The sequence below is a fragment of the Danio aesculapii genome, chromosome 14 (genome assembly GCF_903798145.1).
Source record: "Danio aesculapii chromosome 14, fDanAes4.1, whole genome shotgun sequence".
NCBI lineage: Eukaryota > Metazoa > Chordata > Actinopteri > Cypriniformes > Danionidae > Danio > Danio aesculapii.
Window position 1 is genome coordinate 26124577 of NC_079448.1, and position 27936 is coordinate 26152512.

The window sequence follows — 27936 nt, forward strand, 5'->3', positions numbered from 1 at the left end:
TTGTCACCATGGTTTGAGCAGGAACATAATCTTGCTGTGTACCAAAGCATATAACAATGCTGTTCACTGGTAACAGGTAAAGCTTACCGATTCCACCAACAATTAGCTACAGTACCACAGTTGCTAGATAGCTCGGAAATGATGTCCTAAAAAGCAGACAACATTCAAAATCACAAGATATTGTTTATCAAATTATCCATTGGTCTTCCACTGTTTTGAAATCCATGTCAGACACAGAGGCCTCTTTGACCACATTTCGAAAAGTTCCTGGTATTTATGAAAAAAAGTTCATATCTGGAATAACTGGTAATTGTGCTGACATAAGTGGTTAAATGAGAATCAACATTTCCAGTTCCCATCCTGTTGCCTGTGCTGTGTGCCATCCCCTGACTTTGACTCACTCATCCATGTCTTTTTATATCAGTGACATTCACAGCTTCCAGAAGTGGAGCAACAGCACAGCTTTACTCATCTAAGCTTTGATCTATCACAGCTATATTATCTAACAAACAGGCCACATGAGCGCTCTGTCACTATCAGATTAGGCCAAAGGGAGCAAATGCAGAAAGAAAAAAAGAAACATTTGTTTTCATCTAATCAGCAATACACACATCTTTGCAAACACATTACCTGCAAACAATGCTCCCCAATCAAAATCATCAAAAGCACACAGCTAGCAAAGATCAAGGTTAAGTTACCTGAAATGGAAAGATGCTTTCGTTGCGGTTTATGGTATCCTCCATCCAGGGTTTAGTGTTGAAGCCAGAGTTGTTGCGGGGATACTTCTGTGTTTGGGTCTGGTTGTTTGGGAAGGACTTCTTTAAAGGTGAGATCGAATTAAGGGGATTGACCCCTCCCCTGCGATATTCCCGTCCCTGAGAGCTACCCCAGCCTCCATACCCTCCACCTGGGCTCCAAGAAGTCGAAGATGGGGTGGAAGAGGGGCTCTGATAGCTTCCCCAAGGGGACGGAGGCTTGCTTATGTTATTCCCCAGATGGGGTAACTGGTTGAAAGCAGCACTGCGGTGGGAGAAGGGAGGTGGATGAGGGCTAGCAGAGGACCTGCGGTGTTGATTATGAGGATGTTGAAAGTGGGGATGAGGAGATGGATGGTGTTGAGATAGAGGCCCAATCTGGTGGGAGAAATTCCCCCCAAATCCTGTGCTAGTGTGATGAGAGAAACTTTGAAATAGCAGCGGAGGAGGAGCATTGTTAGTAGTAGCAGCCTGATTGAAAAAGCCAACCTCTTCAATCAAGGTGGAGGGGTTGGGGGGTATAGCAGTGGACCAACTGCTGAAGCCAGTAAGGGACGATGAGGAAGAGCTACTGGATTGTGCTAGAGTACCAATTCCAGTCGTCTCCTGGTAGTCAAACCCTGATAACACTGGAGATTCAAGCCGTAGCGTCTCTTTTCCATTAGCATTCTCCATGGTACCCTTTTCCAGCTGATTCTCCTCTGGCATGGCATTGTCCAACTCAGATATGATTCCTGGGGGTTCCTGGTGACCTGGTGGAGAGAGCGTTTGCTTGTCTTGTCCTTCCTGACTCTCTTGTTGCAATTGGGGAGCCTTAGACATCTCAGACTCCAAAACATCATCTTGCATGTTAGAGTGGGGCGTCACAGCTGGAAAGAGCCAAGCAGACCCAACACTTCCACCATTGGTAGTGTTGTTGTTGCTGATGAAAGCTGGGGGGCTTGGTGGAGTGGTCTGGTGGTGGACCGTATGCTGCAAGTGCGGATGGATTCTTACTGGGAAAACTGATTTGTTTGCAGCGTTGTTTTTAACCAGAAAGCCGTAATCCCCCATTTATGTAGCCTAATCAGGTAAATCTTCACTTGTGCGTAATTTCCTCAGTTTGTCTCAATACCCTTGTGTGTGAGAGAGAAAAATGCTTGAATTAAATTTTTCAACCATTATGTGCTTATTCTATTCATCCTCACACTTACATCTATGGCCATCATTCACAGGCAACACAGTTAAATAATGGGTCTATGTACTTTGCAATCAATATTCATGGAATAAAGGAGGAAAACACGCTGCAATGAGAAACGCCAATGGGAGTGCACCGTTGATTTCACCGACAACATTTCTACAAAGCAAAACGGGGTCGTCTTTAAACATCACGACAAACCATCATGACACAGGCCACCGTATCTAATAATTCAGCACGCCCGCTGAAGGAGGATTTCCACGCACGCATTTTCAAAGCATTGTCATCGCAAATGTTTCAAGTAAAAGCAAATGACCTACCGGCGTTCTTCCTTATTTCAGCAATGACCTCCTCTCTCTCAACCATTTAAATACAGGAAAATGTTGATGACGTTTCAGTCTATGTGCGATAGGGGTAGTGTCCCCCTCGGTGCAAATTCTACCTGATAAATTCTCACATTTACAGCGTCTCGTCGATTAAATCCAACGGGTGCGATGTCAAAAGATACTCGGTGAATTTCTAATACATTTGCTTCATATGCAACGCTGGATTATTTGAGATCTCTCACTGCAAACGCCAGCGTTCGTGTTCTGCTTGCTTAATGACACCGTGCATCGCAGTCGGCGTTATAATCAAGACAGCGAATAAAAACGATCACGCGTCATCGTCGGCCAACAATTCACACTCGACGCGTTTTTGGATTTGCTAAAGATTGTTCAGAATCAACAATGAGAATGATACAGGTTTTCTTACGTTTCCAAGTTGCAAGGACAGGCTGCAGATGACCATGGTTTGTGAGTATTACAAGCGAACGACCAATCCGGTTGAACTTCCGTCTTTAACCCCGCCCTTGTATAGTAAAATCTCCGCCCAAGTTTGGGAATACGCGGTATTTGATTGGACCTGAGAATCTCAACCACACCTCCTTCTCAACCAGTTACTTTCTATCATGGAGAGAAGGGTGACTGTACCTGCCCAGAATGTAAATACCTTATACGACCGGTTTGAAATGTTTAAATATTTGCAGTCTGCACGTTGTGTCTAAGATTGACATTGATCACATTCCTAAATAACACTATATTCAACAATAGATAAATATATAGAATTAATAGTGACTGCCTGTAAGGAACCTACATGTCTTTAAATGGTCTATAAATGAATCAATGCACCTCTTTTGTCATTGTCACATTGGTCATGGTTTAAATAGAATAAGTAGTTGAGAGAAATAATTTTTAGATTTTTTTAAGCATTTTCTTGGCTTGAAAAAACATGCGTGACTGGATGAAAAATAAACATTTGCTGTCAGGTGTTAAAGAGTAATGTCTGATGACGGTACAGATTCATGCCTTGTTTTTCCTCACATTCATTCAGCCTGCACACACTGCTTTTACTTATGGGCAGGCACAGTCTATAGCTTTTTAATGATGGGTTTAGAGGCTCGTGGATGCCTTCAGTAGGCCAGTTCTGCTGCTCACTGCAGCCTGCAATCCCATTAAAGTAAGCTGCTACTATTTTCAGCCTGTAATCGAGTTTTAGTGCTTGACTATTCATGCCTAGACCAGATAAAATCAATCCATTTCTCTGCAGCATTGACTTATAACAGTGGATGTCATTCGCTGGATGGCTGTCTTAAACCAACCGATTTGTGTATATGTCACAGTTTTTATTCTAATAGTTAGTCTGTCTACCAAAATAGGAATAAATCAAGACATCTTTTTACACAGTCCAAATTTAACCACATACAGCGCTCAGCATCTATGAGTACACCCTCCTCAATCTCTCATTTAAATGACTATTTTCTATAGGAACCTTTAAAATATTATATTGTGCATTTTTTTTTTTTGATAATTTTGTTGAAATTATCTTTCCGTTTCTAAAGATGTTCTGTGACTAAAATATTACTTTAATAAATACATCTTTTTAATAAATCTGTTTTGTTCAAATGCACCAATATATATTACCCATATTCACTGAGAAATTGATAAAAATTATTAATTTTCAAAATGAGGTGTACTCATTAATGCTGATTTTTGATGCACACCAGACATACGTGATTTTGTGTGGCTTTTGTCCCTTTAGTAGATTATTAAATTAGATACTTAAATGAAACTGTTGCCTTCATAATTAATAAAATGCAAATTTTGAGGGTCAAAACATCATGTAAAATTACAGGTAAAATCAAAATGAGCACCCAGGAATCCTAAAGATAGACTGAGGAAATTTATTTACAACATTATTACATTTGTGCATTAGGAAGAGCACACTGCAGAATGCGGTATACATGCTAAGGACTGCAGAGACTGGGGATTAAAAGTAATACTATAATCAATGTTGATATTCAGGCCTGCCCTCTATATCGATGTGTATATATTTTTTGTTTTACTCAATGTACCTGGGGATGAGAAAGCTGACAGCAAATGTAAAACATTTTGGGTGAACCAATTTTTAAAATTAAAATAAAATATACTAAATATTAATGAACTCAAATAAAAATGAAGCGTTCACAGAATATTATTGCTTATAATCTTAGTTTAATAAATTATATAGTTCAAAAAATTGTTCACTAACTAAGCAATTGCATTGTGACTGAGAATATAGTGATTCCTCTTTCATGGCATGTATTTAAAAAGAGGTAAATCAGCCATAAACAGCCACGAATGAATCAGCCGTGTTTAAAATGCATCCATCATTGACATCACTCACTTTCTGTTTCCCAGAAACCAGGCAGAGCCAGGACCTGAATAACCATTTGTGGTCTTTCCTTTCATCAGTCTGTCTGTGGGTCTGTCACAAGATACCGCGCGCAAGGTCATCTTGCAGAAGGACAAGTACAGAGAGGGGGCTGCTCAGAGGATTAAAAAGACAACTATCTTCACTTGTAGCTCACAGTAATGCTGTTCTGTCTCACGCATCTGTGTTGTAGTTGCCTGCTAGACGTATCTCCAATTGATGCATTCAGTTTTGTGTTATTTCACATTCTGTTTAAAGATTTAAGAACATGATGTGAGCCAAATTTCAGCTTTTCAAAGAATGCAAGCTTAAGGTGTCACAAAAATATTTCAGTTGCCATTGTAATGTTGCATGCATGGATTTCTGAAGCAATTAATATCTCTCTATGGCAACAGTATTACTGACGCAGCCCTTGGTTTGAAATGGGGGTTACATGTTGTATGCAGTATCCCTCAAGGTTAAAGATGTGAAGGAATTATAAGAGACATATTACTTATAAGATTTAAGACATATTACTCATTCAGAAGCTCTTCAACCCAAATTCCAGAGTCCCTATTTGACCCTCAGCACATTTTAGACCCACGATGGGTGAACGGTGAGCAGTGTTAGAGGAGGGATTGAGCTATGCCTACTGCAGTGTCATAAACCATGTGCAAACACTGCAACAGCTGGGAAAGGACCCCTCCCTCTTGTTTCTCCACTGTTACACTAACAAAACACAAGGATATGTGCGCACACACACGCACACACTTCCCTCTCCCTCCCTCCCTTTCGGTCTGTCCTGATGTGTAGCTTAAAGCTAAGCCGATGTCAGTGTATGTACAGGGACAGCTGGGAAGATGACCATGCAATTCATCTCTCTCTCTCTCTCTCTCTCTCTCTCTCTCTGTCTCTCTCCTCCTTTGACCTTCCTCAGTTTCCTCACATCGATTCCCCTGCAGTCTTTTTTCATGTTCTCGGTTTCAATTAAAATCTTCAAGCTTTTGGCCACAGGTCTCAGTCCCTCTCCTGTGCTTTTTTAAACTGTCCTTTATCTGGTTTAAAGGGGAGAAGCTTTAGTGTTGGTTTGCACTGACTGCTAGCGCTGCGTGGCACATGCCCAGGCCATGTGACTAGAGGCTTTGGCCATGTGAGAACTTCTGCTTTGGCCTGGCAGCAGAGAGTCACAGCGCAAGAGGATGAACAATAACACACACAGACACACGCACCAAACGCAATGCAACAAGACACACTGTGCAGGAGCACAATGACAGTTTTGTTCTCGCACTGAATATTCACTTCACGAGTCATGCACAGAGCAACAAAGCTGTTCTGGTGAAAACTTTGAAGCTATTTTCCTGGTAATGTCTAGCTTATATTTTTTTAATTATTTAGAATTTGGAGATTGCCTTAGTCATGATAGATGCTAATTTGATGCTAGTGTAGACATATAGTAATGGTGGATATCTTTCAATTCACGAATCATTGAAAATACAGTCAATTATCAGCTTGACAAGGTTTGAAGATTCTCAAAGCCTCGATTTAATTTGAATCAGATCTACTCTGATTAATATCCATTGACCATTCTAGCGTTGGATTCTCTGTACTGTAACAGGATTGAACTCGTATCATAAACAGCAAATCAGATAACTCTATCAAAAACATTGGAGAAAGGCACTGATGAAACTTGTGGCCATAAAATGCAATTCAGAACTTGGAAGGGTCAGTCAATACCTCTGAAGGGAGGTCAGCGTAGTGTTTATTGACCACTGATTCACTCACTGTGCCTCGTCGAGAGCTTGCAACCTCTGTTAAGCTAATGTAATGCAGCTCGCTGGGCTGCCAATTTGTTATCTAATGTTTGCTTGTGATTTGTTTGTTTCCCTTTGGTTATTTCATTATAAAGCTAACATTCCTTCACAAAAATAAATACTTGATTAATTGTTTACGTACAAGCAACCGAAATAAAGAGACTAATGATATCAATCAACCTTGTCAGACCTGGAACATTTTATGGCCCCTGTGGATGTGCTGTTGAATGTGAGCATTCATTTCCTCTGGAGGGTCTAATCAATGGAGACAGGTCATTTTCCTATTCTTTACACCTGAGTGGGTTTCAGGCTTGAAGCTAACACAGCAGTATTGTACATTTAAGTCCACTTTAACCCAGGCCAAAGAATTAAACCCCCCGAGAGCATGCTGAGCAAGTTAGATGAGACAGGATTTTGAAAAAGTGATAATCCCTCTGACCATGTGAGTGTTTTAAGGAAGTGAAAAGGAAAGTGAGAGATATGTTGTGTGTTTCAGCCTGCCTCCGAAAGTGCTGATGTTGTCTAATTTCATTCAAGTGGAAAGAAACGTGTTCTCAGAGCCACACACCTAAGCCCGAGGCTCCAATACTGCTTGGCGTTCCTAACTTTTCACTTGCTGTGACTAGAGTGTGCTTGTGGCCTTCTTTTACTCCTGGTAGACAACTGTGCAGAGAGAATTAAACATTTAGTTGAATACATACACATTCAGCATATTTTGGACTGAGACCAACACTTTTTAAAATTATAAATCAATCTGAAATTCTGATTAAACATAAGCATTTGTCATTTGATCGGGTATGCTAATTATTCCTCAGCTATTGATGGAAAGCAGCACCCAACATGCATGCACACAGTTCTGTTGGCCAAGGACATGCAGACTAAAGGAGCATAAGCCAGACAGTGTGTTGTGTATTATCGAGGTTGGGTGCTTGAACAGAACAGAAATAGCTCAACGGAAGCAGCACTGCTCTCTGCTTTGGTCTGCAGATTACACCTGCAGGAACACTCGCAACACTGTATGAGAAGTGATTACACACATACACACACACACACACACACACACACTAATGGACTGCATATATTGCAGAATTGTAGTACATGTATGACCGTATTGATTTATGACTGCAAACAAAAACCACAGTAAATCAAGGTCCTATAAACGTGGATGTAGTCTGCATAGTCAAGCTCAAATCTCTGCGTGAATGTTTGTGCATAATCTACGATGTTTAAGTGAATGTCTTGATCAAAGTCTAAGATTGATCCTGTCATGGACTGGTTTTAACTTGTCTAAGCCTGGCTTGGGTTATTCAAGTGTAAAGGGGGTGGTTAGTTTTGCACAAAGTGAAAATAAGTTAGTAAACGCACAATCACAAAGTTTGGGCCGTTTTGAACCTTTGACCCTCAGACCTGAAAACCATAGGACTTCAGCGGCTTTCTGCTTTATCTCCAAACCACCTTCATTATTCATCAGACCTTCATAATCACTTATTCATGGCCCACGGAGATCCTGGGAGCTTCAGTTTCTCTCTCTCTCTCTAAAAGGCCTTTGATTTATAATGTGTCCTTTTTCTAGACTCCTGTTTTTTTCACTTAACAAAAACTACGTTCTGCTGTGTCAGGATGTTTGTGTTCTTTAAAGCAGAAAATGTGGGTTCTTCTGTTTTGACGTTAAAACAGTAAATAGGGGTGTTCAGTAGGAGTGTCAAACCTTTTTACATGTAAATATGTCATGGCAATAATAAAACTAGTAGGGATGCTTTAAAAGACACCACTTATAAGAATACATATTATATCAAATAATATATTCTTTGATATATTCTCTCTTAATTTTACCATTGCTTATAAAAATCTTTTTGTTACAGGGTGGGGCTGAGGGAAAGAACCAAATATGTCCTTATCTAGTGCGAGACAAGATAAAACTGATTTCTTGGAAACCATTGTGTGTTTATTATTGTGAAACTGATCCTACCTTTAAGCTTACATTTTAGAATTATATAGTGTGAAATGACATAGATGTTTAAATGAAAGGATATTTCGAGCAAACCAGGGCAAGCATTAAGCTGCTAGCTCTCTTTCAGGGAACATCTGTACTCTAAAATAGTATCCCATGTGTACTTCTTTTTACAGACGTACACAAGGGACAGGCATGGTTTGGAAAGCATGTTTTATTTCACAACTTCTGAAAGCACAGTCTGTGGAGAAATTAACGGAACAGTTCACCCAAAAAGACAATTCTGTCATTTACTCACCCTTCACTTGTTTCAAACCTGTTCTGTTTCTTCTATTAAACACAAAAGAAGACTGTAAGACAGATTGTAAGTGTATTTTTGTATGACAATGCAGACTATGCATGACAATGGCAGCTGGTTTCCAACATTTTTAATCCTTCTTTTGTGTTCAACAAAGGAAAGAAACTCAAACTGGTTTGGATGGTGGATGGTGAGTAAATAATTTATTTAATGTAACAGCTTAAGATGTACCACTATCATCTCAGGCATTATAGCACAGTCTCTAAAATCAGCTCAGTTCACTTAAATGGCTGTCCAGGTGTCAGCCAATGTATATGAATCGATCATGTACCTCAGCTTTCAGACATCCTCCGACCATTTAAAATCACAACCACATTTCATTTCAAAATGTATACTATCACACACCTTATAATAACCTGTATCAAAACTGTGAATCTGTCATGCCTGATGGGACTTTGGCTGCCATAGCAACTGTGTCCCGTCTTATTCAGAATGGCGACTGGAGACCAAGACTGATAAGCAGCCAAGCAGCTGGCAGCCCATGCAGCTCAAAACCCCTCACTGCAGCCTCTCTGTTGGCATGCAGCATCTGTCACTTTCTGAGTCCTCTTTACCCACAGCAGAGGAAAACAATAACTACCTACATGACACGTCTAAGAATTGTCAATGCATAAAAATTGTGATGGATGTGACAATCCATAAAATGTAAGGTAAAACTAGGATTGTGGTTGGCATGTTGTAAAAATACAGTTGTAACTAAAATAAATTTTGAAATTTAATGGTAAACTACTGTATTTCATCAATTTATAGTGGCTTATCGGTCCCAGAGAAACATAATATATAGAAGGCGCTTAGTGTCATTCACACTACCAAACACCATCATGGTAACACACATAATTTAAAATAATGTAATGAACATTTACCAAGTTAGGCAAGTTTAAATGTATATATATATATATATATATATATATATATATATATATATATATATATATATATATATATATATATATATATATATATAAATAAATGTAAATAATTAATGTTTAAAAAAAAAACTAAAAAGAATAGTGATTTCAGCAAATTCAACAAATTTATTCACCGTACATATTAAGAAAACTTACTGCTAATCAGGTTACCATTTTTTTTGTAGCTTTTTTACAGTGTAAATACATAAATGTGTAAATACATACACTCCTAAATCAGAAAAAGTTAGGACAGTATGGAAAACGCAAATAAATAAAGGAAATGATTTCTAAATTTACTTTGATTCATTTCATTGCAGGCGATACAACAAACATCATTTATTGTGTTCCTCATGATTTATTGTTTTTTTTTTATTTTAATAAACACGCATTCCATTTTCGGTTTTTGCAACACATCTCAAAAAAATTGGAACAGTAAAGCATTTACCACTTTGTAATGTTGCCATTCCTTTCCACAACACTTAAAAGAAGTTTAAGGACTAAAGACACAAAGTGATGAAGTGTTTCAGGTGTAATTTTGTCCCAATCTTCCTGCAAACAAGTCTTAAGGTGGGCAACAGTAGGGGTCCTTGTTGTCGCAGTTTGCCCTTTAAAATGCGCCACACATTCTCTATTGGAGACAGGTCAGGACTGCATAGACCAGTCAAGTAATGCGGAATGTGGTTTTGCATTGTCTTGTTGAAATATGCATGGGTATTCCTGGAAAAGGCAGCATGTTGTGCTCCAAAATCTCTATGTACTTTTCAGCATTAATGGTGCCATCACAGAAGTACAAGTTACCTTTGCTGATAACAGTAGATGATCCTTTTCTTTTTTGGTCCAGAGCACACGGCGTCCCTTTCTACAAAAAAAATACCTGAAATACTGATTCATCTGACCACAGTGCAGTTTCCACTGTGTGATGTACATCCCAGATGCCTCCGAGCCCAGTGAAGTTGACGGCACTTATGGACACTGTTAACATAGGGCTTCCTTTTGGCATAGCACAGTTATAACTGCCATTTGTGGATGTAACTATACTGTGGTACTTGACAAAGGTTTGCCAAAGTAGTCCTGAGCCCATGTGGTGATTTTGCTTATGGGTAAATAACGATTCTTGATGCAGGGCTGCCTGAGGAATTAGAGATCACAGTTGTGAAATTCCTCCAAATTTCTTGAATCTTTTAATTTTGTTATGCACTGTTGAAGTTTGATTATCCAAATGTCTTCCTATCTTTCTTTAGGGAACATTGTTTTTAAACATTTCTATAATTCTCTCTTTTGCTTCTTAAGCACTAGACCTTTCTTGGATGCTGCATTTGTACCAAATCATAATTACAACCACCTGTTGACATCACCTGTTTCAAATAACATCATTATTTAACCAATTTACCTGATTACTAGCCCTAAACTGTGCCTGTCTTAACTTTTTTGGAATGTGTTGCAGGTCTGAGTGACAGGAAATGATTAATTAAAGTATTTAAAAGAATCTCAAAATATTTACAAATAAAATGAAGTTGACCAGACAAAGCATGAAATATTTTGTGTTCAAATTGTAAATTCACTACTTTTTTTTTAATTGCATGTTCCATACAGTCCCAACTTTTTCTGATTTGGAGTTGTAACAAATAATGGTAATATCTGTAATAAAACAATCAGAAACAATAGACCATTAATCTTATTTTTATTCAAGTAAGCCCTAGATTTTTATCCATAAAAAATCGCTTCATATTAAAATGGCAATAAAATTTGTCATAAATACACGGTTTGTAGGGTAAGTAGTTTATTGCCATTTGTTATTCCTTGTCATCCACCCATAGGAAAAAAACACAGAATCGCCTTAAAAAATGACCAAATAAGGTGAATACTGTGAACCCACTCATGACCAAAATGAAATGAGTATAATTACAACATTCATCAAGCAACTCGTTGCTTTAAAAAAATGTTACGATACAATGCAATAATATCAAAGCATTTATTAAAAGTAAAATCGTAAAATAAAAAAGTAAAATAAATGTTGCTTCCATTTCCCCAGCTGCAATATGCTCAAATAATAAACAAAACAACAGAGCTGTGTCATTTTTTTTTTTACTCAGCTCAGCATGTGATATCCCCTTACACACTTACATTTCCTTATCTCTCACCATTAGTTAAAGTCAGTTTTCCTAAATTTAGATTAGGCCAGATCTATTGTATGGCACAGCAGAAGTTTGCCGCAAAAGGGCGTATTACACTGCTTGATGCTCAGTTCCAATTTGCCAACTACCAACTTCATTCATCTTTAAAGGTCAGGATGACATTGGTCTTTTAAGGGTGGAAGAACATTAATTCTCCATTGTCCCACTGACATATGATTGCATTGACAGGAAATTTTCAATCTCACCAGTTTTATGGCAGACACAAATCCATGTATTTAATTCATAGTAGATTTACACAAAACAAAGAGACCTGAAACCAATATGAGAATATAGGAATTCGTGTTTTATTTTATTTTTTTGTCTGTGCCACATGTGAAGAAAGAAATTGGGTCACTTGAACCATAGTATATGCATAATATGCAATATAAATAATAATATTTAATAGCATACAAGTAATAAAAAAACAGTATGACAGTGTCAATCCTTTTATGTTATATAAAAGGATTAAATAATTATATAATGTACAATTAATCTTTAAGCTACAAACTTCTAATTTATTGTGCCCAAACGGCTTGAATTTGCTTTAAATTCTTAGAGTCAGGTCTTAAAAACACAATCAAATAATAAACTTTCACGCTAAGGTTAAAATCTGAAATTACTCCACTATGTTATAACTGTAATGTCTGGTCAACTATAATGTCAACTACATTGCAGATCACTGCGATGTGACTATTGCAAACTCACACGTTGCGATATCGATGCTGAAATGAAATATTGTGCAACCCTAGTATTTATGTATATAATATCAGTTATATCACTTTTCAACTTGTTTTTTTCCATTGAAAACCGACTGAATACAGTCATATCATTTAATACTGCAATTTTACATAAAATAAGCTACTTGTCATTTTAGATTTTTAAAGTAGGAGTGTGTGGGCACACAGATGTGAAGTGTTTTTTTCCCTGTCATTTTTTTGTGTAATCCTGATGGTGGATACATCTTTGTGCGAGTGTAATTCATGATCAGGTTATGATATGAAACAGTGAGTCATCTTTGAATCACTCCTTTGCAAATGCAACTCAGGGAGGCTGTTTCACTCTTGCATTTCTAATGTGCAGTTTTTCTAAAACTAGATTTTTCATCATCTCTCTAGTCTAGAGCACACTTGTTTATAGAAGATTTAGAGATATTTTAACCTCTGGAACTGTAAATAAAAAAGTAAGAAAGACAAACAGCTTCCGCAGGCACTGGCCAGTGGCAAAAACAATGTGTGTTAAGGTTAAATTGCCCTGTTGGCAATTTTCTGTGAAGAATATCAGCAGGAAAGCACATAATCAATACACAGTCATGCAGAGTCATGTAGGCTGCAGGCCAGGATCATTAAAACTTCAACAACTTTCCTACAATTTCACTCTTACTGATTCAGATGCACAAATACAGTTACTGCTGCTCTTCTGTCTGAGATTATTTTAGGTTATGGCAAGAGAAAGCTGACAGAAAAGATTGCATCATCCACAAAACACAATTTTGTCTAAAACTTCAGTACAAACCCAGTGAGCTGTCATTTTTAATAAATCTACAGCTCATGTTCAGGGATTGCATTTTTATTGTGAATTCACAATAGCATACTACCATACTACTGTATCTAATTCTGGGATTTTTATAGAAAAAGCGTGGTAAGGCAGTATGTTTTTTGTTCAGCCTAAAATCTGTTTCAGTGTTTAAAATAAGTAAGACAGCACCCTCTAGTGGTACACAATATTATTATACCCATTAAAAGGCTAGAATGTACAAGAAGTTACATACACGCTCAGGTGCAAATTAAACACAAGTACACAAACTAAATACACCAAATATGTCTGTATTTATTTATTTATCTATTTATTGTATTTTATTTGGCTTCTTTATATTTCCTCTGAGCATTAAGACAACACATCATGTCCTCTTTTAGACAGATTCATAATATCTCAGTTGGGTTGGAAAATTTTTTATGATTTCCTTGAAAATGGAAGCAGGATTTTTCAAAGTTTGAGCTATTTTATTACAGCCACTTTCTATTTGTGGAGCTCAACAATCTTTTGCTGCACTTCAGAACAGTATTATTTGTTTTATTTATCATACAGGCCTGTGAAATTCGCAGTCACATACTGTATATGCTAAACATTGTGAAATATAAATAGGTAATATACTTCAGAGATGTTTAACTAATAATAATTTTACACTACCTGACAAAAGTCTTGTTGCCTATCCAAGATTTAGAAACAACAAATATTAACTTGACTTTTAGTTGATCATTTGGTATAAGAAGAGGCTTAAAGGCAAATGCCTCTAGATTACGTTTATTTTACCAAAATGATCATGCCTTGATTTTAAGTTATTTAATTTGGACAGTAAGGTCTGACTTTGCTTAGACAAAAGTCTTGTTACTTAACAGAAATAATGTATAGTCTAGAATATAAAGTTATGGTGCAGTGGAAAAATATTTAATACTGTGTATGACTCCCATGAGCTTGGATGTCTGCATCCACACATTTCTGCAGTGATTCAAATATCTTATTAATAACGTTTTCTGGAATGGCAAAGAAAAAGTTCTTACAGAACTCCCGGAGTTCATCAAGATTCTTAGGATTCATCTTCAATGTCTCTTCCTTCACTTACCCCAGACATGCTCAATAATGGTCATGTCTGGTGACTGGGCTGGCCAATCCTGAAGCACCCTGACCTTCTTTGCTTTCAGGAACTTTGATGTGGAGGCTGTATGAGAAGTGCTATCCTGCTGAAGAATTTGCCTTCTCATGTGATTTGTAATGTAATGGGCAGCACAAATGTCTTGATACCTCAGGCTATAGATGTTGCCATCCACTCTGCAGATCTCTCGCACGCCCCCATACTGAATGTAACCCCAAACCATGATTTATCCTTCAGCAAACTTGACTGATTTTTGTGTGAATTTTGGGTACATACAGGTTCCAGTAGGTCTTCTGCAGTATTTGTGATGATTGGGATGCAGTTCAACATGTTTCATCTGAAAAATCTACCTTCTGCCACTTTTCCAAATGATCAACTAGAAGTCAAGTTATTATTTGTTGCTCTTACAACTGGCATCGACGACAAGCCTTTTTTCAGGTAGTGGCAGCAAATATTGTGGCCAAAATTATTTAAAACATTTATCTCATAAGGTGGTCCCCACCACTTTAATCTGTTTTAATTTTTAGTTTTAATGTTCACTTTAGTATTATTTCTTCTAAATTAAAGGTAAAAAATAAGCAATGCACATTTACTTTTACACCCTTCTTTGGTAATATATCAGAATCAGAAATCAGAAAGAGCTTTATTGCCAGGTATGTTCACACATACGAGGAATTTGTTTTCGTGACAGAGCTTCTACAGTGCAACAGGATTACAGAGACAGGACAAAAAACAGATAATAAATATATTAAAAATAAATAAATAAATAGAAGTAGTGAGTGCAAATATACAGATTGACAAGTGTATGTACATGTTTATTACTATATACAACGTTATATGTGCAGCTGTTATGTGCAAATTGGCATGTAAAGTGTGTTGTTAAATAAGTGTATATGTGTATAAAAGTGTATGGCAAGTAGTGATGTTGGCTCCACAATTATTATCATCAAGTGTTCATGAGATGGATTGCCTGAGGGAAGAAACTGTTTCTGTGTCGGGCTGTTCTGGTGCGCAGTGCTCTGTAGCGTCGACCAGAAGGTAAAAGTTCAAAGAGGCAGTGTGCTGGGTGTGAGGGGTCCAGAGTGATTTTGGCAGCCCTCCTGCTCGCTCTGGATAAGTACAGTTCTTGGGGAGTAGGAAGGGTTGTACCAGTGATTCGCTCAGCAGTCCGAACTATTCGACGTAGTCTTTGGAGGTCATGTTTAGTAGCTGAGCTAAACCAGACAGTTATATCTAAAAACAGTTGTTCTTTCTACCTAATCAAGTCACTAAAACATAACTGCACATTTGCATGTAATGTAATTAAATTTATTTCTAAATAATATGCAATTATGGGGCGACAGGGTGGCTCAGGGGTTAGCACAATCGCCTCACAGCAAGAAAGTCACTGGTTCAAGTCTCGGCTGGAACAATTGGCCTCACTGTGTGGAGCTTGCATGTTTCACAGTCCAAAGACATGCAGTGTAGGTGAATTGAATAAAAGAAATTGTCCGTAGCTTATGAGGGTGTGTGGGTGTTTCCCACTGCTGGGTTGCAGCTGGAAGGGCATCCGCTGCGTAAAACATGCTGGCGGTTCATTCCCAGTGGCGACCTCGGAAACAGAGACTAAGCTGAAGGACAATTAATGAATAAACATGCAACTATTTTTTAAAATAATTTAAAAGAATAAGATATAAAAGCTATGCTGAATTGACTTCTTTATCCAAGGAATGTACTTTGCAATGAGAAACAAGCTTATCACAGTTCCTTTATTCCTTTATAATCCAGTGACACAAAAACCCCATTATCAGAATTTAAGTGTGTTTGCTTTGCAGCCAGTATGAAGACAGTTGGAAAAATGAGTTGGCACAGCTCATGGCACAGCCAAGTTTGTAAGAACTGCCAGTAAATCATGCAGTAAAGCATCATTGCACAGACTGATTGATTGAATGTGTGTCTGTTTATGTGTGTGGTTTTGTGCTATCATCTGTGCAAGCTGAAGCAATTGTGTGTGAATGGGGAGGATCGTGTTTCCGTTTATGTCATGTCCAATAAATGTGGCTTTGCACAATAATGACATCATCATCATCATCTTCTGTTAGCGCTCAACAGTGGCACACAGACCACGCAGGAGGCGTACAATGGCAAAGTCCACCTATCCAACAGTAATTGCCCCTGTCATAATGTTCTGCTGTAGACCATGTCCAGACTGCTGGCAGGCCATTTACCATGCTGACTTGTTTCCATGCAATTTGAGTTAACCAAGAAATGAGGTAACGGCATTGCTAATGGGGGTAAATGATGAGCATTGTAACTAGACTTGCCTAGAAGGTCTGATTACCACATTTGACTATAGATTATTCATAAGGAGACAAAAGAAGGCTTGGAGAGAGCACTGGAGTTTGAGCACGTCTCTGTTTTGGGTCCCTAACTGCCCTGCAGTGCCACACAGGGCATTGTTAACCACAACCCTCTTTGTGTGTGTGTGTGTGTGTGTGGACGTCAAGTCCTTGGCACTTTTATTTGAGTTCCTGTCCAAAGTGCTAGCACTACGGGTGACGCCAGCCTTGCCTCGGTCACACGGGTGTTCAGAGTTGCTCATTTACGCTCTTTGTCAAAAACTGGACTGTGTGACTTTGTTGTGTTCAGGACTTTATATTTTAAAAATAATTACTGTTAACCAGTGGTGTAAAGTAATAAATCACAAATACTCAAACTACTGTAACTGAGTAGTTTGTCTCCGAAATTGTAATTTACTAAGTTTTAAATATGTGTACTTTTACTTTCCCTTGAGTTCCCTTTTTACTTTCCCTTCCTTTTTATTGCTGTATTGGTACTTTTACTCCATTACTTTCCTTCAACCTGCAGTCACTACTTTATTTTTTCTTGTCTATGGGCATTAGAAAAAGCAGTCCTGTGATTCCTGTCCAATCAAATCACACATAGAAGGATAATCGTATCTTAATGATCTACCTCAACATGGGCGCTTTATAATTGCAGCAAACTGTTTGGAAGCATTAAAAGTGTCCAAGAAGATGTCCAAAATCTTTACATGCATTTACCGAGACTATTTAGATGCATGTCACTGATGACAATGATGACAAAAGTCTTATGATGTTGTGTGCCTGCTGGGCAATAACTAAATGCGCTACAGAATGTTACGTTTACACACATCCACAAATTACATGTAAATGCATCAGCTTTTTATAACGTAATACTCACTACTCACTACTCTTGAGTACTTTTGAAAGGTCTACTTTTTACTCTGAGTAATATTTACAACAGATACTTTTACTCGCACTACATTTTTAGGCAAGTAATGGTAATTGTACCTAACTATGATTTTTCAGTACTCTTTCCACCACTGCTGTTAACAAATTTAGCTTCCACCTCAGGAATAAATAAACTGAAATAGCTATAGAAATAACAGAAATAACTACCTAATAATTATTTAGGTTTTCCTAAATACAAGTCCAAAAAAGTGCAACTAAATCACTTGAGAATATGTGATTTACAGATTCTATTTAACCTTCATTTAATTGACAAAGGTACAAAGAAAATAATTTCTCTGTTTTTTAGTGAGCAAATAAATAGTATTTTGTAAATATAAACAAATTCTAATTTTGATAGCTTCATCATATTCAAAAAAAAAGTTGGAACAGAACTTTCCTTTAATTACAATGTTTAATCATTTGGAAATTGAGGATACTAGCTGTAATTTTTTACAAGAAAATTCTTTGTTCAATCTGACCATTTTTTGGAGCCGCTCAACAGTCTGTGTTTGCCATTGTCATTTTAAATAAGAGACAGATCTGGACTGCAGGAGGCCAGTCAAGCACATTCACTATGTCTTTACAAAACCACACTGTTGATGCACATGCAGAATGAGACTTAATCTAATAACCATAAATTAATGATAGCTGTATTTCTGTGCTGTACTGTCTGATCTGCTGCTCTTCATACCATGATAGATGTTTGCTTTTGCAGTTTTCGCTCAGGAAAGTCTAAATGCTCCCTTTGGTCTTTGAGAATAAGAACTCAATAATCTTTTTTTTCCCTGAAATAACTTAAATTATACATTCATTAGACCACACAGCACACATTTCTACAGTATTTTTTTGAGGTGCGGCTGGTGGTGGTGGGGGGGGGGGGGGTATTAATTGAGAGGATTTCTGCCGCCCCCTTAAAGAACCTGTTTCACCATGAGGAGTAAAACTCCTGCAGACTGATCTAAGTGGCAGTGGTTTTCTGAAGTACTGCTGAGCTTATCTGTTTTATTTAACAGCACATTCAGCTGAGGCCTCCTCCCTTGTCTGACAAAGACTGTAATGTTTACAGTCGCAATCTTTTCACAATATTATATATAGTAGTAGTTGATGAATGATTTAATTGGTTGTAATTTGGCATTAAGTAATTCAATTTTTAATTTCTTTGCCAATTCTCACATTACTTTTGGCACAAATTGATGAGCCATGATCTAGGTTTACATGCTAAGACTAAGAAGCAACATTTACATTAGTAAGGCCTCATGAATTACCAGATCACCTGCTTAGTCTCTTTAACCTTTTTCCAACTTCCAAAGACTCTTGATTTGATTACATTTAACAAAATGTCCTAATTTTGGGGTTGATCAGATTCTATTCAGTTTTAAACAGCTCATTTATGGGACAGGCAACAAATAAACTGTCAAAGTTTCCTTATGTAAGGTCATTTAACTTGTTAGCCATCTTATTTTTGTGCAGCCGTTTCTCTTTAAACAGAAAACATTAGTTTCTCAACAACTGTTTCATATTTTAATGCTGAAATAGCTTTAATAAAGCCCCTATTTTTATGCTACACCAGACAATACATGTGTGCCATGTCACATATTAGAACACAATTTCTAAAGCAATCTTTGTTTCTAATGGCAGCTGCGATTTTGCGATGACATTTAGTGGCTGATTATTTTTTCAGACTATCAAATGTTTTGCATTGCACTTTCTCCTATTCTTGCTAAATGTAAGTGCAACATCTATGTATATCTACAGTAAAGTCTTTAATAGTAATATCCATTGTTTTGAACAGACTTAATCCCAATATTTTGGTTGAAATTGAGGTTACCATAGTAAAACTTCCAACTATGTGACAAACAAGAAATACAGAAATACTTTTTTTTAAGTGGAGAGAACAGAATGTAATGGTGTGCGGTGAAAAATGGTGCCAAAATCAACCAGGATTAAGCATGCTAAATTTATTTGGCTAATAATAAACTTTGAGGCTGACAGTAAGCGTTGTGTGAGGTGAGTGCTGTGGAGTCACCAGGCCGACTTGGGGTAGCACGTCCTGTACAGTAAAGAGTTGACCTCGAAGGGATCCACAGGGGAGCTAGTGTCCCTGGATCCAGCACTTCTCTCTAATGCAGGCTGACAGCATGAGAGCAGGGCTTGTACTCCCTGGGCCGAACTTTCTAATTGCCACTGCAACAGAAGGGGCAGCACAGAGTGCGTCTGTGTTCCCAGCAGGTCAGGCATGCTGGAGACGCTCTGTCGAAGACAGAATCATCACTCAGGTGGTGCAGCCTAGGCCTAGGCCACATTCACCGGCCCCATATAGAGCACAGCATTCATCAACTTTTGGCTACTGGGGAGAAGGAGACCCAATGTGATGCCTGGGTCTGTACGTTGAATCCCCAAACAGATGTATGAGTGTCCTGAGGTTGCACGTGCATACTGTTTCATCACTGCTCAGTTGTAAGAGTGATAGGGCATCAGACCACATGTGCTGTCAGATTGGGTTAAATGGATTCTGAATACAACTTACAAAACAAATGTCTGAGTCATTGGTCAAACATGTTTATTTAAAGATCTGTGGCAGAAATGACACTTTCACATTTCTAAATGTGGTCACTCCTGTCAAATATGCAAATCATTTACTTAATTTGTCATTGCATTCTATCCCTTATGTCACTACAAGTCCTGGTTTACAGGTCAAATTTATAAATTTGTAAATAAACAAGCAAACACATATTTGGCATCCAACATCCCTTTGACTTAATTTAGTCCAAGCAATTTGGAGAATGAAGAGATAAATCACGGATGCATCGTTGTTTGGGATACAAAGTTGATCGTTTGGTGACACAGTGGTCCACAGCAAGAAGGTCGCTGGTTGGAGTCCCAGCTGGGCAAGTTGGCATTTCTGTGTGGAGTTTGCATGTTCTACCCGTGTTCGCGTGGGTTTCCTCTGGGTGCTCCGGTTTCCCCCACAGTCCAAAGATATATGCAGTGCAGGTGAATTGAATAAACTAAATTGGTCGTGGTGCATGAGTGTGTGCGGAATGAGTGTGTACCTAGTACTGGGTTGCAACTAGAAAGGCATCTGCTGTGTAAAACATGTGCTGGATAAGTTGGCGGTTCATTCCAATGTGGCAACCCCTGATGAATAAAGGGACTAAGCTGAAGGAAAATAAATGAAAGTTGATAATTTCTTCCTGATTTTCTAGGCATTATATGTGCCGTAAATATTTATTTTTTACTGTTTAAGTGTTCACTACCCAAAAAAACTGAGAACCACAATTTGAGACACATCACTTTGTTTGTTGTCTAACACAGGGTTAAGACAACGCAACATTTTTAAATCTGTTATTATAATCACTGTCAGCCTGAAGGGATAGTTCAGCCAAAAAAGCTCCTTCTCTCATTAAATACTCACCCTCACATCATTCCAAATACCTTAGACATTTGTTTATTACGGAACACAAATTAGGATATTTTAGATGAAATCTAAGAGATCTCTGACACCCCATAGACAGCTAGGGTCGTGAGCCCAGAAAGGTTTATTCTGAAAACAGTCTACGTGCCTTCAGTGGTTCTATCGTAATGAGTGGTATGAACCTAAGAACACTTTTTTTCTGCACAAAAAAACAAAAGTCTTCAGTGTCAGTTTCTGGCACCAATGCTTTGAGCTCTGAGCAAACAGAGAAAGTGATATGAAACAATATGATTGTGAGTAATTATCGACAATTCATGCAATTAATAAAAGCTCAAAAACAAGTTAATAGTTATTAAGATAATAATTGTGTTTAGCTATTTTGTAGGATTAGGGATGTAGAATAAGATCATACTTTATAATAATTCCTAATAAACTGTTAATATCTTGATAATAAGCAGCAGGTTGGTAGGTAATAAGCCAGTAGGTGATAGTGTGACTTGTAACTTAAAGGGCACATAGTTTACCCCTTTTTTAAGATATAATATTAATATTATGGAGTGTGCCAGTTTAGGTTCAGTTCAAAACACAATTCAGATTGTTTTATTATAATGTGTTAAAAAGTGTCATGTTGGGGGCGGGTACACAGCTCGCTGTTTTAGGGGTGTGTTGCTTCACATGAAAATCAGTTTCGACTTCCCGCCCAACATAACAATTGGGCGGAGCCAAGAGCTCCCCCGCTCTGTGTTTAGCAGCAGACAGGTAGACAGAGAGAAGCAACATGAGTGAGAGGACCAGCGTTCAGCCGTACATGTATGAGTCGGACACAGACCAAGCAGAGAGTACAAAATCATTTGTGTCTTTGTGTAGTTTTACAGCCAACTGTGTGCTAGTTTGAAGTGCAGAGCTTATACACCGAGACTAATAACCCCGCACTCTGAATTAACTTTGACTGAGGCACTGGATGCGACGCTCAGAGCCGCGACACGGCACACCAGACATGCACATTCGGATGTTATTTAAAATGAAACAATTCAGATGGCACTCTGTGGCGCGGCAGAAATATGAAGTGTCCTGAGTGGTGGCTGGGCGCCGCGGACAGCCGCCGACTTGAGGCACCGTTTTGTGTACCCTGATAAAAAATACCTATGTTTATAATTCTAAAATGCATGGCGCTGCGTGGCGTGATGCTGAGCGTCGCCGAGCGGCGTTTCTGGTTTGCGACCTGCAGGCAAGTTCATTATTTTATTTCCAATGGAGGGATGCGAGCGTGAGGCAACGCGCTCGCACTTTCCAGCTGCACCTAGTTAAGATCACAGGGAGCTTCTGTGACCGCGAGAAATGCAAACGGCTGAAGTTTAAGGTAGACGCAATGAAAAGTACACACGTTTGCAAGCCTACCTACAAACAAACTAAGTTACAAACAATAATTCCGATTAGAGCATTCATGTGGTGAATGCTGATCTTGTGTTAAGCCCAATGAGCCTTACATCTAAAAACTGAGCAAGGGTGTTCCTTTGGTGCCACAGCTTTGACTCACACGCTGAAAATGGCGGACGTGAAACAACAAACTGAGGATATGATGATGCGTGCCCGTCAATCAATATTGGTGGGCGGGGGGTATCGCACTCCTACGTCAAGTTGCGCTCGCTCTGAAAACCGCTCCAATTGGTCCACCGTTTTTATGTTGTTAAATTGAAAAAAAAAGGACTCTGTGTGTTTAGATCAGCCAAATATGACGCTCTATACACTATACCTACACACATGTCTGTCCAAACAGCTTGAAAAGTAAATTTTTCACCATAGGTGCCCTTTAAAGGTGCAGTATGTAAGTTTGACACCCAGTGGTTAAACTAGGTATTGCACTCCTGGATCAAAACACATTTTCACTCATCACCTCCTCTGACAAGTCCACGCAATTGCAGGTTGCCAGTTTGATGTAAGTGTGCCTGACTATCGAGCCTAAAGGCTGATTTTGGAAAAAATTGAACTTTTTTCTTAATAAAAGCAAAGGCACGATAGAAGTCCTATCCAACACCTGAAATTGATGATTGATGATTACCTCAGGTACACCTCATGTGCCTTATTCAGTGGTAGATGCTAAAAATGTGTGTTTGAATGCCATTTTGCACGACATTTATTGCCTTACTACTGAAAGCAGCAGCAGATAGTTCACCTCAGATCTTGAAAATAAAACAAACCGTTTGAAATTGAACTTCAGAACTGTGACTCAGTGGAAGCCAACAAATCCCAATCATTCAACATGTATATATAATAATGTGAAAGAGGTTTAATATGTATTAATTAGATTGTAAACTTTAGCATTTCACTAGAGTGCAGTGTAGAACTCAATACACTGCTTCTGAATAGCTGTATTTAAATTTCTATCCGTTTTTCGTCTGGTGCACACAGCCAAATTGCTTATCACTGCAAATCTCCTCATGTACCGTGTTGCTAGGACAAGTGGTTACAATCAAGCAGCAACATCCTGCTCTCCCTCGTGAAGCTAATATGGAAGTAACTGAAACGTTGTCATACTGTGTTATGCCTGGATTTCATAAATAACCTTGTATTTACTAACACAGACTATAATTTAAGTGTTTGGAAGTAATAAGATTTAGCGTTTTCCTCCTGTAGAAAAACATCATAGGAACAATGCTTAGTGGCTCAGTGTATTACAGCATGTTTTTAAAAAGCTAAACACTTTATTGATATAGTATACAACCAAGCACATGTGGTCAGAACACAAACAAATTGCAGGTAATGAAGTATTAAGCGTTTCTCCCAAACAAAAGCCAGTCTAAGCAAAATGCTAGCAGGCATCTGTAGTTCCGCTCACGCTCCACCTCTTTGCCTTTTTTTTTGCCTACCCCCAGTCGGTGTGATGATGCACAAACAAAATTGTAATGATTGGCCACGCCTAATTATAGCTTCAATTGCACTCTTCAGAAACCTATGGGTGTTTTCATAGATACTATGTCCATATTTTTTACAGTCTATGGCAGGGCTATTCAATTGGCGGCCCGCAGGCCAAACTCTGGCCTGAAGCAATTTTTTCCAGCCCTCCAAACAGTGTGACCAAGACATCAAAAATAGGATTAGTTCAGTTGAAAAACGGTCACTATAGTTATGAAGTGATGTGCGTCTTATCAAAACAGCACAAGCTGCCGTTAAAGACTGCGTAGTGAGTGAGTCACCTGACATTAAGTGAGTGGTGCGAGCAGCTGAAAACATTTGGATATGTTTGTAGAAATGTACAATGCACTGATATCGTTATTAGGGATGCAACGATTAGCCGATTTCACTATTGACTATCGCTTTAATTCGTCACAGTTAATTAATCGTAAAGTCTTCTCTAAGCCACATTTCTGTTGCACGGAACAAATCAAAACTGCTGCAATTAAACAAAGTTATGCCAAGTTGCCAACTGTGGGCTAGTTTAAAGTTCCAAGCTTGTACACTGAGGCTAATATGCACGCACACCGGATTAACTCTAGCAGCGGCCGTTCCCATATCACGTCTTTATTGCTTGCAAGTTTGTTATTTCCTATGTAAGAATATATGCCAATATGCGGGCACAAGCGGAGCAACGTGCTTGCGGCTTTCCGGGGGCACGCAGTAGAAAACATCTCACGGTGAGAGTTGTGCGTGGCTTTCAGTGCAATGTAAACAAAAGATATGTTAGATGAATTATTATTGAAATGATTATGCGTGCATGAATGCAGATGGCAACAACAGGTACTATAAATATCTACTTACCTAATAAAAAGCTTGAATTTACATTAAACGTGATAACCGTAAAACCATGATTATTCTTCAGACTATAAAGTCGTTCAACCAAAATCTATAATTGTTGCATTCATAATTGTTACGCAGTTCAAAACATAACATAAGAATGTGTCTGAATGTAGAAGAAACCTACTTAAGCAATGCACTGCTTTTGTTTTGCTTTGAAATACAACATTTGAATGTTTGTTAAAATAAAAAAGTCTATTGTACAATGCTGTGATGTTATGTAGTTTCATACAACATATTAACATTTTAATGTAGAAAAAGCCAACGTGGGTGTTAAAGAGCAAAAATATAGCATATGGGCTATTATATGCTATTGTGTCATCACTCATATAGCAAGTCATATCTCTCTGGCCCTTCGTTTGGGATGCTTTTCATGAACCGGCCCCCATGACAAACTAATTGAATACAATGTAACCTGCTCACTTAATGTTTATGTTTGTAATATTTATATTATTTGCTAACTAATAACCCCCTCATGTGGAACTCTGAATCTGCATCTCATTTCAGGGCTGTTACTGTCCACTGCATTTTCAGTCATAGGCTCATGTTTTGAGAGCCTTCCTGACTGAATAAATGAAATGAAATACGCTGTTTTCCACCAACGCAACCTGGGGAAATATAATTGTCTAAACTGGCATTGGGCAGGTTAAAGAGACCATAACAAAGATAGCCGTTCTGGCATGTAATGCACATTTTCAAAGCAGAATATCTGACTTTAGCATTGCTTTTCGGAATATCAAGTATGTTTACTTAGCTTTTTCTTAAATATCTGCAAACATATTATGATATGCTTTAGAAGAGTCAAAAACTTACATACAGCACCTTTAAACTAAAGTGTTACCTTTACTGTTATCTTTGTTGTGAATTTAATGGCTAAATTCTTATGTGACATAGACTTGAAACATGTCAGACTACACATAGCTTCCTGGCCAGTCATCGTTTGCCATCTTTAACAATGCGCATGGTATCTTTGAGAATGTGCAACTAGCGTCAGACTTCTGGAAACAAGAGTGTAACAAACCTGAAGCCAACATCATAAAGGCAGGGGTGGTGGTGTCATGCTAAGGTGTGTACAAAAGGCCTTATGTGCTTCTGTTTGTCACTGTCACAGATTTTATGGAAATGGCATGGAAGATCATCTGTCAAACCAGTGATTCTGGCATAGGTGGCAAGCGGCAACCTCCTTTTTAAACATGCAACTAATTGTTCATGATTTTGTAAAGTGTCCCATATGTGGCTTTGATTGTCATCTACTTTGACTTTCCATAAAATGATCACTTCCTGTGCACTGATGCCTATTACTCTTTATGAATAGACATACATAAAACAAATTGTGTAGCCTGAATCCAGCCTTACCATTTCTTGTAAACCAAGTGAGCCAGGAATGCCATTGGAGCCTATTCAAAAAAGTGACACCCTTGTGGCAGATTATGGCTATGTGTGTATTTGTTTCATAGTGATCTTTCTGTTCTAGTGCAAAATTGAAAAGAGCACTGAGCCCATGGCAAAAGGTGTCCTCCAAATCCTCCAAGTTATGAAATCCTCAGCAACTGCCAGGGTGTAAAAACTCTCCTGTTGACAGACAGACAACGCATTCCTCTGGCCTGAGCTGCGTGCCACCCCAGTGTTTGGAGGAGAGGCTTGCGTTTTTGCACATACATGCTTCATTTCTGTGAGTGGCCAACGAACACGTACACCTACTTAAGGGCCATTTTGCTTCCAGAAGCAGAGCACAGACTTCACTGCAGTGAGTGGGGAATCAAGCGAAAAATCTTAAATATTCCCAGCACGGACAAGGATTGATTGCTGCAGGCTGAAGGGTGTTGGATCCTCACCTTTCCGCCATACACAACATTTTCCACAGCCAGGCGAGTGAAATGCCAGCCTTACAGCGCTGATCCCGTAGTGGCCTCAGAGTGACCAGTTGTTCTTGCGCTAACTAGGTCATACACACAAACACACATAATCACATATTGTGAATTACACTAACAGACTTATAAATTATAACAATACTTTGGAAAATGCAGTAGAGAAAGCAATAAGTAGAACACCATACATTAAAAAGAAAATTAGAAAATTGTAAATGCAATATGGAAAGGTGCATCGTCTTACACTGAAAGTCATCTTGGTCTTGTTAGTGAAGCTTGCTAATACAATAATTGAATGAAGGTTAGTCTAGTAAATAAATCTTTAGGCTTTGGACAAAAATTATATTACATTTTCTAACATAAAATTAACAATTTTGTCCATGTGACCTGACAGACAATTTGCACAATAAAAAAAAATAATTGGGGTACACTGAAATAACAATTTTGGGCTGAAAAATTCTTGAAAAAACAAAAGCGAAAATGTTTTGTAATAATCAATATCCTTGAAAAGTATTAAGTTACGGTTAAAAAAATCATACAAAAACAAATTGCCATTAGTTGGTTGTATATGCTGGTCATAAGTGTTGAACCTTTTGCTGAAGTCATTTTGATATGCTCCTTTGTTTAGTTGCACTATTTTTATTTTTTAAATTTAAGTTAATAGTTTATCAAGTCTTTCCGCTTTGAAATTTTTGAACTTGGTTTTATTTTTTTTCATTCATACATAAATTTTCCTTTGGCTTAGTCCCTGATTATCAGGTTTCGCCACAGCGGAATGTACCGCCAAAAATTCCAACATATGTTTTACACAGCAGACGCCCTTCCAGCCGCAACCCAGTACTGGGAAACACCCATATTTTCATTCACGCACTCATTAATACACTACGGCCAATTTAGTTAATCCAGTTCACCTATACTGCATGTCTTTTGTACTGTGGGGGAAACTGGAGCACCCGGAGGAAACCCATGTAAACACGGAGAGAACATGCAAACTCCAACTGGCCCAGCCGGGACTAGAACCAGCGACCTTCATGCTATGAGGCAACAGTGCTAACCAATTTTTTTTAAGTTATTTGTTTATGCTTGATATTGTAGCTTGTTGAACATGTAGCCTGAA

The 27936-nt window shown here is 38.3% G+C and overlaps 1 protein-coding gene across 4 annotated transcripts in view; it reads right to left on the minus strand.

The window, feature by feature from the left end:
• cpeb4a (cytoplasmic polyadenylation element binding protein 4a) overlaps positions 1-27936 on the minus strand; it is a 68641-nt gene that overhangs the window by 12284 nt on the left and 28421 nt on the right. For 2 of the 4 annotated variants that reach the window (XM_056471786.1, XM_056471782.1), the window contains exons 1-2: positions 2686-2765; positions 699-1870 (exon numbers count right to left, since the gene is read on the minus strand). In XM_056471786.1, the coding sequence (XP_056327761.1) occupies positions 699-1808 (1110 nt within the window). In that variant the 5' untranslated portion in view covers positions 1809-1870; positions 2686-2765. Of the gene's footprint in view, positions 1-698; positions 1871-2252; positions 2394-2685; positions 2766-27936 lie in introns of those variants that run through there. The other 2 variants (XM_056471783.1, XM_056471785.1) reach the window with 2 other exon arrangements.